The sequence below is a fragment of the Pan paniscus genome, chromosome 12 (genome assembly GCF_029289425.2).
Source record: "Pan paniscus chromosome 12, NHGRI_mPanPan1-v2.0_pri, whole genome shotgun sequence".
Taxonomy (NCBI): Eukaryota; Metazoa; Chordata; class Mammalia; order Primates; family Hominidae; genus Pan; species Pan paniscus.
Genome location: NC_073261.2, coordinates 90072251 through 90085260, shown reverse-complemented (window position 1 = coordinate 90085260; position 13010 = coordinate 90072251). Strand labels below are relative to the sequence as shown.

The following is a 13010-nucleotide window of genomic DNA, read 5'->3' as shown; positions in this document are numbered from 1 at the left end:
AAAGAAAATAAAAGTGTCTACGATGTTGTTAGCTTTAGAGTCAGTGATGCTTCCTGGCTGAGCATAGTGGCAGCAATGTTTCTGAGGGGAATGGTCACCTTCACCTGAGCATCTTCAGGTGAGTCTGCTGCTGCTGCCAGGAAACTTCTGCTGAGAAAGCAGCAGAAAACAGCAAGGGGCCAGCGGCCTCATCAAAGGCCTTTTAGCTGTGATTCCAGATTTGAGGGAAATGGTCTTCCTGTGGGGAGGCAGAGAAAAGCATCTGGCAGTGAAAACCAATTGGCTGTGAGATGGGCTGCTTGGAAGGACTGTTGATGCCAGCCAGGTGATAAGAAGTTGAAGTCTTAGAGCTGAATGGGGGGAAGAGAGTAATGATAGATGATGCCTAGTGAGAAGTGTGCCCAGTATTCCAAGCATTTCTTTGAAATGTGTGCCTCGTACAGTGCTGTAATGATAAGCTTTTAAAATAGGATTTGTATTGTTTAAACATGTTCTTTATATTATCTTGAAACATAGTTTTCCTTGTGATGTTTTGTATATATGTGTGTGTATATATATGTATACACGCACACATTTTTTAATTAGACACTTTTTTTGTTAAAGACACAACTGCATTGACCATACCAGTGACATATATGTGTGTCTATATACACATATACGTATAATACATATATATATACATGTGTGTATATATGCATATGTGAGGCTTCTTTGTCTACCGGGGAATTATGGCTTACATAAAACCACTATGGTAGGGGACAACAGGTCTGTGCAGATGTTTGCGGGAGCATAGAGGATGGAGCAGCTTATTCTCCTGGGGCAGGTAGAGAAGGCTTCTCAAGAGAGGTAACATCTGAGCTAGGTTTTGAAGGATGAGCAGGAGATAGCAGAGGAAGAAGGGAAGGAGGTATTCCAGGTGGACGACACTCCCGAGTAAAGCATGGGAGCAGTTCCTGAGGGTTTCTGGTAAGAGCCTCAGTGTGCCCAGAGCATTAGGATGTGAGAGCGACTGGTGAAGAATGAGTCTGCAGAAGTAGCTACAAGCCATGCCATGAAGAAGCTGATATTCAGCAGTAAGAAGCTGGGACATTTTCTTATTGCCAAGAGAGAATTACTGGGCAGGTTTGTTTTTTGAGGAAGATGGATCTGGGGACATTGTGGGGAATGAGGTGGAGAGACAAGAGAATAGTGGCAGGGAGCCAGGTTAGAAGACATTGTGGTAATTCAGGAGAGTGGTGTCTTCAGGGAGTTCCAATTAGAATGGTGGGAAGGGATGTTTACTGTGGAAAAAATTCTGCAGTAGGATCAACTGAATAACTGCACGTATTTATAAGAACAGTAATAAAGATTTCCTCTTAAAACTGTGAAGGAAAGGAGGACAAATAGACATGGTTTCCAGTAGTTCAAATGTTACTTGAATTTCTTACAAGTTTTTTTTAATTCCTAGGGCTAAACTGCCTTTCAGTTATAAATTTGCATATGTAGTCACAAAAATTCCTTCATGGCAAATCTGACTGAACTGTAGTAAAATGCTAGTACTACTGGCATGTTAACAGTTAAACAGAGAAGAAATCACTTGGATGCACATTTTGTTATAACCGAAGACAAATATCACCTTCTTTTCTATGTTGGATTTTTTCAATATGGTGTTTTTCTTCTTTTTCTGATTTTCCTTTCAGAGTACTTTACTGATTTCATTGTTGTCTTGAAAATAGGAATGTACCTTTATGTGTCTATGTTATATGTGTATGTGTGTGTATGTTGCTTCTCTCTGTCTATATATATATATATAAAACATATATATATATATCTTATATATGTATGTTGTTTCTCAGAACCAAATTTAGGCTAAATAGGAGAACAGATTTTAAATAAAACATAAATTGTGTGTCGGTATAAACTTCAAATCCGAAAGATAATCATTTTACTAAAAGCTCAGGCTTTGATCAAATAAGTGAGCCTGATCTCCTGAAATCTAAAACAAGAGATTTTCTATTCTCCCTTTTCAAAGGACCGCCCTGAAGCTCTTTATGTAGTAGATGACATTCTTGTAACGACCTCTTGATGAGAAAATTATTTATTTCAGTCAGGAAGAGCAGACTTTTGCTTCACTTATGTACTGAGCAATGATGCCAGCAATAAAAGCTTACCCTATAAAAATAAGAGCCATTTGTTTGTACTGTCTTTTTTTTTTTTTTTTTGAGGCGGAGTTTCACTTTGTTGCCCAGGCTGGAGTACAGTGGCGCGATCTTGGCTGACGACAACCTCTACTTCTCTGTTTCAAACAATTATCCCGCTTCAGGCTCCTAAGTAACTGGGACCACAGGCATGCGCCACCATGTCCAGCTAATTTTTGTATTTTTAATGGAGATGGGGTTTCACCATGTTGGCCAGGCTGATGGCCAGGTGATCTGCCTATCTCGGCCTCCCAAAACGCTGGGATTACAGGCATGAGCCACCACTCCCAGCCAAAAACAGATTTTTAAGATGGCATTTATACCTGCCTTAGTTTGAGCAAGAGGTTTAAGGTTTCTTAAATTCAAGTGCTTTAAAAAATTCTCTTCAGATATGCTTATCAGAAACATGTTTACTATGTAACAGTCAGTTCCCATTTCAGGTGGGTAAAGTATCTGTTAAAGATAATGTTAAGTGTGAAAAACACCCATATAATGGCCCAAGGATTCACAGAGAGAAATAGTCTAATTTCCTATGAGGAATATTATGAAGAATTGAGCCTGCATATGATTCTGTCATATTCATTGCATTTTTTGGAGCTGAGTCCCATGATAACTCTTTTTAAAATCGACCTTATTTATTGTGGCCTGCTCCATTCCATGATCAGAACCTGATTTGGTCTCAGCCTTTGTATTCAGTTACCTCAGCCTGTCACTAAGCTGCACCACTTTAGTTTTTTTGTTGTTTCTGGCTTTGGATTGGCAGTGATGGATACTATCAGTCTCCCCAAACGCATTAGAGGGGATCCCCTCCATTGTAACTCTTTTGGTGGTGTCTGATTTTTGATGTTGATTATTAGCTGCCTTAATGTAGTAAGTTGAAGAGCTGTTTTAAACCTAAAGTTGGTCTCTATCAATAGAGTAAAAAATTAGCTTTTTAAAGAGAGTCTCACCCTGTTTCCCAGGCCGGAATGCAGTGGCGTGATCAACCTCGTGGGCTCAAGTGATCCTCCCACCTCAAACTCCTGAGTGCTGGGACCACAGGCATGCACAACCATTCCCAGCTAATTTTTTGTTTTGTTTTTGTAGAGACTGGGTCTCACTGTGTTGCCCAGGCTGGTCATGAACTCCTGGGCTCAAGTAATCCCCGTGCCTTGGTCTCTGAAAGTGTTGGGATTACAGGCATGAGCCACTGTGCCTGGCCAAAAAAGAGCTCTTTAAAAAATAATTTTGTAGATTGACAAATGTGACTCTTGTAATTTTATTGAACATGAAAAAACCCAGGAATCTTTATTTGATATTAAACATTTTTAAAGGCATCTCAGTTGTTGTTGTAATAACACATTAAGAGAAGTAGTGGTTTTTTATTTCCAACCTTTGTGCATATAGCTATTTAATGCGTACATGGATGGCTATTATTTCAGTTTTCTCAGTTATTATGAAGAGATTGGGTTTCATTCATTTGTAAAGTTTCAGCCAGACTGCCTTTCACAAATTGATTTGTCAAAATTGAATGTTAATCTTGACATCCCAGTGCATTTTTGCCCGCGAACAGGCCTTTGAATGAAGCTGCAAACACACATTATCTGGTTGTTAATTGTTTTACAGATGAGAACTGGACTGATGACCAACTGCTTGGTTTTAAACCATGCAATGAAAACCTTATTGCTGGCTGCAATATAATCAATGGGAAATGTGAATGTAACACCATTCGAACCTGCAGCAATCCCTTTGAGTTTCCAAGTCAGGATATGTGCCTTTCAGCTTTAAAGAGAATTGAAGGTAAGCATTAATTTTTGTTAACCATCCAGTCGTAAGCCTTAGCTTTATGTAACCCTGAGTAGTAATAGTATTTGAGCTTGAAAAGGCAAAGACAAGTTTACAGAGAGTGGTAGTTTGTATAATCCCAACTAAGATGCATAAAGTTTACCAGGTGCTTATGTGGTGGGTGTGTTTCCGAGACGCTGTGGAATGGCGGTGCTGTGGTGGTGTGAGCAGGGCCCTCTGTGCCAGCCCTCCTAGGCCACCTCTGCATAATGGATGATTTCACAAGCGGTGTGCTTGAGATCAGCATCTGTTGTCACCAGGTCCATTCTGTTTGATTTACCGTAGGATGGTGCTCCATGAGGAGAGTCTGCTAATTAGAGATGCGGCTCATCTGGCGTGAAAGAGTTATCTCTTTAGCAGAAATGGGAGAACTATGCAGTGATGATTGAAGGCTTAGGTTGGTTTTGCTGGAGGGCAGGAATCACATAGGGCGTGGAGGGATCATTAGGCTCTTCACCTCTGGAGATAAGTCAGAAATTGCATTCAAGTAACAAGAAAATTATACTGATATGGCCCATAACTTTTGTACATTCATACACACAACCAAGAAAAAACTTCAAGAAATTGAATATATGACTCATCACCACAGTAATCTTGAGTGAAGTACCCAGAGCTTGGTGCCATGGCTCATAGCCAAAAGGGGTAAAGCCTGGGTTTGGGTCTCAGCTCTGCCGCTAACCAGCATTAAACTCTCGTAGCCCCAGTTTCTTCTTGAGGGAAAAAAGTACTGAAAGAGGCATTCTTAAATATACCTCTTATCTCTAAAATGATGTCGTCGTAAGATGGAGTGATTGGTAATATAATACCAAGGATTCTTAAAGTCCAAAAATCAAGCTTATAAGGGCAGTAAAGCAGGATTGAAGTTTTGGAAATGTACTTAGTTTCCAAGTTATATTAAATGGTAAGGAAGAAGAAATTTGCAGTAGCCTACAAAATAACATTTCTCTTTGTATTTACCAGTGCTCCTGAATCATTAGAAAAGAATAGAGTAGAAAACAATAGAAATAACATTTGCGAATTGCAGAGGATCCTAGAGAACATTTAGTCCAGTCCTTGAACTTGAACACTGGGAAACTGAGTTTCCACGCATTTGATGAGTATCAGTGCTAGTACTAATCACACCAAGTATTCTTCCTGTCACATCATGACTTAAACAATGCCATGGGTTACCTAACTCATTTCTGTTGTTCGGTTGCCCTTTGCTCCCCACACCCATTGCCTGCCACAAAAGGGTATTTTGCCAACTTCAGTATGTAAACATTTAGGGATATAGATGACGTGATCACATGTCTGTTTACATAGTTAATAATTTACGCATACACATTTAAACTTACTCATATAAAGTCATAGACAATTTAGAATTATTACTTTTTGCTATTCTTACATTTCAGGAAGCTGTCCTAAATGGTGAGTGCGTCACCATTGCTGTCATTGTCTCTACTCAGGCCCCCTTCCAGGTCATTTAATGCCCTGCTCCTGAACATGCCCTCTTCACTGCCACCTAAGTTGTTTGAGATGCAGCAGATTTTGAATCTAAGGATGATGCTATCCCAGGAAGTTTTGTCCCCAAACCCAGTATCTCGTCACATAAAATTAGGACAATTGCATTTGTAATTAGTTAGGCATGTATTTATGATCTTTGCAATGTGGAGATTAACTTTATTGATTTTTAAAGTGATTCTAAAAAGGCTGTTTGTGAGATCCAGCATTTCCAATTTTGAGATCATTCCCACAGGAATAATTACCGTATCTGATTGAATTTCTTTACTTGTTATTTTCCAACTTATTATTTCAGATGGCTTCTATGTAATCCAAATGTGGAATTAGTTGAGGTCATTTAAGGTTAATGTATCTTCTACAAACAGTGCTTTGTTATTCAAAATAAAGTACCAGGCAGTATGTGAGATCTTGTAAGAAGTCAGGATTAGGGGATTTCCCTTTTCTGAGAAGGAATTTTGAAGGAAAAAGCATACTTATATTCAGGTATATATTGTATATGAAAGAATTAGTGATGAAATCATACTTAATAAATAGTCACGTCGTTAATAGTGACAGAGACTTGGAATGCTATAGGACCTCAATGCCAAGAAAGTATGATTTGGAATTGTATGATAAGGTATCATGGAGGGTAGACTGAACGATTTAGAATAGTGATGATGATAGATTTCAGGAGTGAGGCCAACATGGACGAAAGAAGAAAATGTGGAAGTGGGAATCTGCATGACTTACATGGAATACACTTGGGAAACTGGTCTGAAAGAGCAGAGTTTTATGTTGGTGGACAATAGGAAATAAAGATTGGAGGGAGGCTAGGACCAGATTATGAAATGTCTTAAACATTGTGCCACAAGCTTAAGCCGGGTAATATGAGCAATCAGAAATCATTATAGGTTTATGAACAGACAGAATCAGAAAGAAGATGGTGAAGTCAACATTAGGCAGACTTTGGTTGTGGTGGAATGCAAATTGGATTAGCAGAGGGAGATAATGGCAGTCAAGAGGCTCGTTGGAGAGCTTTTCAGCTGTTTAGATGTGTTACCACAAGAAACTGGACTAGAGTGGCAGCAGGAAAACAGCAAAGAAGAGATGGATATGCACCATTTTGATGGAAGAACCTACGGTATCTGCTAGCAGGAAAGGGAAGGATGAAAATTACACAAAGATGATTCTAGGGTTTCTAACCTGAAGTAGAATGATAGTACAAGTAATAGAAGTAGGAAGACTTTTGAGGAGTCTCGTGATAAAATGGTACTGAAAATAGGGGTAATTATTTTAGGGCAATGTAGAGGTCAAGAAGAGCTTAAGAAAATATAGGAGATACTACAGCATGTTTGGATCATGACCGGAATGATTTAGTAAGAAGGAAAAGCCAATAATGTAAGAAAGGCGATTGCAGGAGCAAAGACTTTGAGGAATAAAAAGGACAAAATTGTTTGTTTCTCAGGGAAGTATAAAAGAAGGTCATCATCTGACACTGAGATGGAAGAAAGGGTGTGGAAAATCAAAGAGAAAGAGGAAAATGTAAACAGACATCTTTAAAGGAGAGGACAAATGAATTAACTAGGGAAATGTAGTAGGGTCACCTACTGGTGCTGACAGCTTACTTGAGGTTAGTGGTTATGCCTTTGAAAAGAGGCTGGCCAGCACAGTTGCGTGATTTTCTCTAGTTCTTATGTAGGTGTGCAGTTTAGGTAGAGAGGTAGCAGGTTGGGTATTTTCTTGACCATTCTGGTAGAAAGAGAGAGAGGGAGTCATGGGGATTGAGGATTATATAAGAGAACTTTATGGTGATTGACCATTTAATCTACACTGAGAAGGAGACAAAATCAGGGAGTCAGTGATATGGAGAGTAGAGGGGAGGTTCTAGTGGGATTGAAGAATTAATGGAGTGAGATAGCTAAGGAAGCAAGTAGAAATGAATACTTGAAGAGCAAGTTATTATTGGTTGTAATGAGGGTTAAAAATTACTATGGATGATGTAGTTGATTGAAGAGGGGTGAAGAACAACATCACTGGGGGTGGAAGGTCAGATAGGTGAGTCAGGATGGAGTGCCTCTACCAATGATGAAGATGCCAAGGAATAGTAGCAGGGAAGAGACATGGAGCCAGAGGTTCTGCAGGTAAATGCCACACCTCCGTGTGGCTGGTGATAACCTAATTGCATATGCTTCAAGTGGAGAAAGTTTTATTTTTTAAAGGGGAAAAGGAAGAATGATCTTTAAGTAGCAGTGAGAACAAAGAGGATACCTATGCCCCTGCCAGGATTTATGGAATGTGGGAGATAAAGCCATTCCCATTTGAGAAGACCTAAGGGAAAAAGAGTAATCAGGTACTACCTAGGTTTCAATTTACACAAGAAGGTGAAGGGAACATCCAGATGGAAGAATGAGGGCAGAAAGGATTTTGTTGATAAGCTCTAGAAGGCACAGAATGGGATTTGGGAGGGAGGCTTGTACAGGGCATGGGTGATTTTGCAAAGCCAGGAGGGGTTAAGAGTGCGGTGATGATGGATGACCTGGCGAATTTAGACTTGCTCTCGAATCTCTTACAGGAAGGTGAATAGTCTAGTTAAAGCCTCCTTTTAGGGACTCTTCTTTGAGTAGTTTATATATTATGGATGTGCAGTGGTGGGGATAGGGCAAGCAGAATAGTATTCTTGGCAGAGCATAATGAGAAAACATGGGTCTCCATTTCTATGTTTTTGGTGGTGATGCTGAAAATGAATTCGAAATGTTGCTATAACATTTTTTAAAACGTGTGGAAGTCATTGCAGGCCATTTCAATGTTATAGACTTATGGAGAATACTGGAAATTTCTGGGCATTGAAAAAGTTCCTGTGTATTACTTATGTTTGTTTAAAAGGAGTTGGTCCTCAATTTTACTCACTGTTTTCTTTTCTAAAATACTTGAACATATCACCATAAAATCAGTTTATTAAAAATGTAAAGGAAATAGGATACTGGATAACAGTCAGCCGTGGCTTAGTGCAGAATAGTTTATCAGAGTGATCTGTATTTTCTAAGGAAGAAGCCTGATAAAGGGAATGACCTGCAAGTTATCCCACCTTGATCTTAACAAAGTTTATGCTTCTGTGCCTTACTACTTATTCATCAGTGATTTGGGATATGTTAGACTGAGCACCACAAAAGTTAAATTAGTGCACCATGGGCACATCAGTTTGATGCAGTAGTAAAAGCAGTGCCAGCCTCTATAGCGCCAGCCTCTGCAGCTGCCACAGGGGTGTTCTAGGAGTCTCTCTGGGCTCAGTGGTCATAAGTAATGTCAATACCAAAGGTTTCCATGATGCAGTGAATAAGTTGAACTTTTAAGTTTGCCTATAATTCCAAGTTGGGTACATGGCTTTTAAAAAAATTATTGTAATTCAGTGGTCATAATTCAAGAATTAATCAGAAATATGAAACCATGCCACATTTGGTGAAGAATACAAAACACCCTGGAAATCATTCATCTGTTTATTTCATCCAGCAAGTATTTATAAAATGCCAGATACGTACGTGGCACTGTTGTAGTTGTTGAGGATACAGCTCTCATGGAGCTTAACTCCAAAGGGGGACTTGGACTGAAGTCCTGCCACCGGAACTCTAGCATGGAGACACTTTCAGCTGTAGCAAGAAACCTTCTGCCATCCCCTAAGTACAGGGAAGACAGAGGCTCCCAGCTCTGTGCCCACCCACATTTTTATACAGGGCTGAAGGTCCATGGGGAGCCTGGGTGTCATGCACCAAGGGTGTCTCCTAGGTTTCTCAAACTTGAGAGAGCCTGATGGTCACACAGGCAGTAAATACATAAATAAACAAGAAAATAGCATATGGTATGATAAAAGCTTTGGAAAACAGTAACCAGTATGCTGTGATAGAGAATTACTTGGAAAATTGCTGTATTCAGGGACCTCAGGGACATATTCTATGAAGGAGGGGCAGTCCAAACTGAAATCTCAAAGCCCAAAGGAGTTTGCCTTATGATGACCTGAGGAGAGAGAATTCCATATGGACGGAACAGCAACTGCAAAAGCTCTAAGGAGAGAACAAGCTTGGTGTGTTGAAGGACTAACAAGAAGAAACAGCGTGACCAGAATGGGGGGAGGGAGGGGTAAGGGCCAGACCACCTGAGCCCTTGTAGAAGATGATGAGATGTATGGATTTTGTGATGAGTACACGGAAAGCCATTAAAGGACTGTGAGCAAAGGTTTGACATGATTTGTCTTTTAAAAGATGAATATGGTGGAAAAAGAGACTGGTTGGGGTAGGGAGATGCAAGAGTGTGAACAGAGCTGGCTGGTAGGGGTTCTTTTAGTAGTTCATGTAAGAGATAATGGGGACTCGTACCTGAGAGCTGGAGATGAAGAGAATTAGGTGCATTCGAGATACCATTGGAAATAGAATTAGCAGGAGTTGTTGATATGGATGTTGAGGGAAAGAGAAATCAAAGAGTACTCTTAGATGTGGAGTTTAAGCAAATTGTAGTGCCCTTTACTAGAGGGAGGAGCAGATTTAGGAAGGACTCAGGAGTTTTGTTTTGGGCAAATTAAATTTGACATCCACATAGAACTATTTGTCACAAGCAATTTTTAAATGTAATTCAGTAACTCATTAAGTAGAATTCATACATACGTGCTCTATGGTGTATAATTACAAAGAGATATCCCTGAGAAAAGTCAAATCTCTCCTGAAAAAGTTATAACCTCACTGGTAGTTTGTATAGAAAAATAAGAATAACCTACTTTGCAGTGATTTATCACCAGGCAGAAGCTGGCTGAAGGGGTGTCTGTGTTATCCATAAAATGTGTTTTCATCATTGCTGCATCACACATCACATGGGTTAGATTGGTGTAGAATATGTGGAACCTAGTCCTGCTTGCACAGTGAACATTTTGCAAAAGGAGGAAGACACTTAGGGCTTTAGATAATTCTCCTCTGTTTTAGCTGAAAACGTTTGGAGAATGTTGAATGGTTTATGATTTTTGGCTGTTTTGAATTATTTTCTCTAAATATATAGAGAAAAAATAGACAATCAAAAATTGGCATGTGATACTTATACATCATTGTTTTATATTGAGTGGACAAATAAGAACCGTGTTGCATTCATAAGATGGATAAATCAAGGAAGGTTTTGTGGAGGAACTAGGAATTGGGTCCAACTCTGAGAAATTTGTTGATTGGCTCAGCAGAAGGGAAGGAGAGTTTAAGAGCAGCCTTGGATAGAAAAGACAGGACGGATAGAGAGGTACAGATAGGAAGATATTAAGGAGGCCAAATCAGTGGGCTTCAGTGGCTGATTGACTTTCGGGAATGAAGAAAGGGAAGACTTCCAGATTGGGGGAGGAGTATTATCAAGATAAATGCTGGAGAGGAGGTGGTCAGGATAGATTTTGGGAGGATGATAGTCAGGATATATTGTGGTGTCATTTATTAGAATGTGAAATACAAGGAGAGCAGCTTTGTGGGAGGTTGGATGAGGTAGGTACTCTGTTTGGTTATGTTTGAGGTATCTATGGAGAATCAAGGGGAGGATGAGAGTTACAGGTCTGGAACTCAGAGAAAGATCTGAGCTGGAGATAAGAATTTATGAGTCACCCTCTGAGGGAGACTGGTGTCTAATGACTTTTTGAGTACATAAATGATGTGAGGAGTATGAGCATTTTTAGGAAGATTAATGTGACAGTAATGTGCATAATGGAGGAAAAAAGTGACTGGCAATGTTAACACACCAAGAGTGATACCAAGTGTATCTTACACAAAAGGACCCCGTGCAGGGAAGCTGGCACAGGAAGTGACTCCTCTGTTAGCATGGTAGAAGAAAATCCAAGGGTTGCTACTGTTAGCCAAGTGAAAGTCTAAAACACAATTGCCAGTGCCCATGATATTGAGATGTATAAAATGGAATACATTATTTTAATTAATTGTTAATTGATTGGTTGACCAATTTATACTCCCTTGTTCAAAAAAGCCTTTAAAAGTATCTGACTATAGTAGAGCTGGTCAGACCCACACCTGGAATTAGGGCTAGTTCAGAGTAGAAGCACTGAAATGATTAAGTAATTGGATAAAGAGGTCAAGAAATAGGATTATAGTCATAGACTCTTTCAGTCCAGAAGGTACTCAGCATTCTCTACAAGTACCTTCCGAGGCGGCCGCTTTCAGTTTAGAGCTGCTTTAATTGTTGATTCATTCATGCATTTATTCATGCATTCATTCAAAAAGAAAGTATTGAGCACATGCCATGTGCCACTACACCTCAGATTCACTAGGGCAAATTTAGTTTGCTTTTACCTGAGGACTATTTTCTAAATGACCTAAATTGCAGCACATTTTCAATATACTATGGGAGCTTGCTTTGTTTTTTTGTTTTTATATTTTGATTTTACATTGTATGGCTATGTTCTCTGAAATGAAACTAATTTTTACACAAAGACTTCTGTTTTATAGCCTGTTTTCTTTTCATTTTTAAAAGCCTAGATAACAGTTGCCTCAGATCATTAACTTAATTATCCTGTACTCTAAATTTACTATTTCAGTGCTACCTAAGGAAATGGTAATATCATGAGTTTTTTATTCCATTTTTAGTTTTTTACATTTCACTTATTTCACTTCCTTTTTTTCTTTACACAAGTAAAGCGTACGTGCTAAATTTTATTCTCGATTGTTACCTCGTCCTTGGTCTAGAGGCTGTAGTACAACCCTGTGCTGTGTGTGGCCTAATAAAATGTTGTAAATCTTATGTCATCTGTAATGTTTGTCAGTAAACAAATCTTTAGTATTTACAAAGAAATATTATGCCATATTTTTACTTATATAACTTTTTTCTCAAAAGCATTTTGGGTATTTTTTATGTGCGTGGGAGAAAATGCTCACAGAAAACACCCCAAGTAAATGTGATCTGGTGGAGCTGGGAGTATTAGCATTCATGCCGCCTTTGAGATAGTGCAACAGAATTTCTTCTTAATGTTCCTGCCACTAGAACCGCTTCATGGAGACACTTTTCAGCTGTAGCAAGAAACCTGCTGCCATTGCATAAGTACAGGGAAGACAGAGGCTCCCAGCTCTGCCCCTACCCGCTGTCCCATACGGAGCTGAAGGTCCATGGGGAGCCTGGGTATCATGCACTGAGGGTGTCTCCTAAGTTTCTCAAACTTGAGAGAGCTTGATGGTCACACAGAGAGCTGGCTTAACTAGGACTAGACTAGGGCTAGGGAAATCTGCATTTCCAGCAAGCCCCAGGAGAAGCTGCTGCTGCCCATTTTCACCACAGTTTGAGTAGAAAAGTTATAGAGTGTTTATGTGAATCGACTTCGCTGCACAGAGAAATGGATTTGTTGTGCTGGTGTCAGAGAACATCATATCTCCAAGTAGTCGCTGGACCTAATTTTGATTTCCACTACTTCTTTCATTGTTTTTTTTAAAAAGCATATCTTATACATTGCTTTGCTTCAAATATTAATACATGGTAATGATTTCATTATGCAATTAAAAAATTTTTTTCTCAAGTAAA

General features: G+C 39.4%; 1 protein-coding gene across 5 annotated transcripts in view; it reads left to right on the top strand.

Moving 5' to 3' along the window:
- Positions 1–13010, top strand: part of CRIM1 (cysteine rich transmembrane BMP regulator 1) — a 195242-nt gene that overhangs the window by 37014 nt on the left and 145218 nt on the right. For 3 of the 5 annotated variants that reach the window (XM_003817664.7, XM_034952924.3, XM_034952923.3), the window contains exon 2: positions 3783–3956. The exons of the other annotated variants lie outside the window; for them this stretch is intronic. In XM_003817664.7, coding sequence (XP_003817712.3) covers positions 3783–3956 — 174 coding nt within the window. The remainder of the gene's footprint in view (positions 1–3782; positions 3957–13010) is intronic. 5 annotated transcript variants of the gene reach the window in all.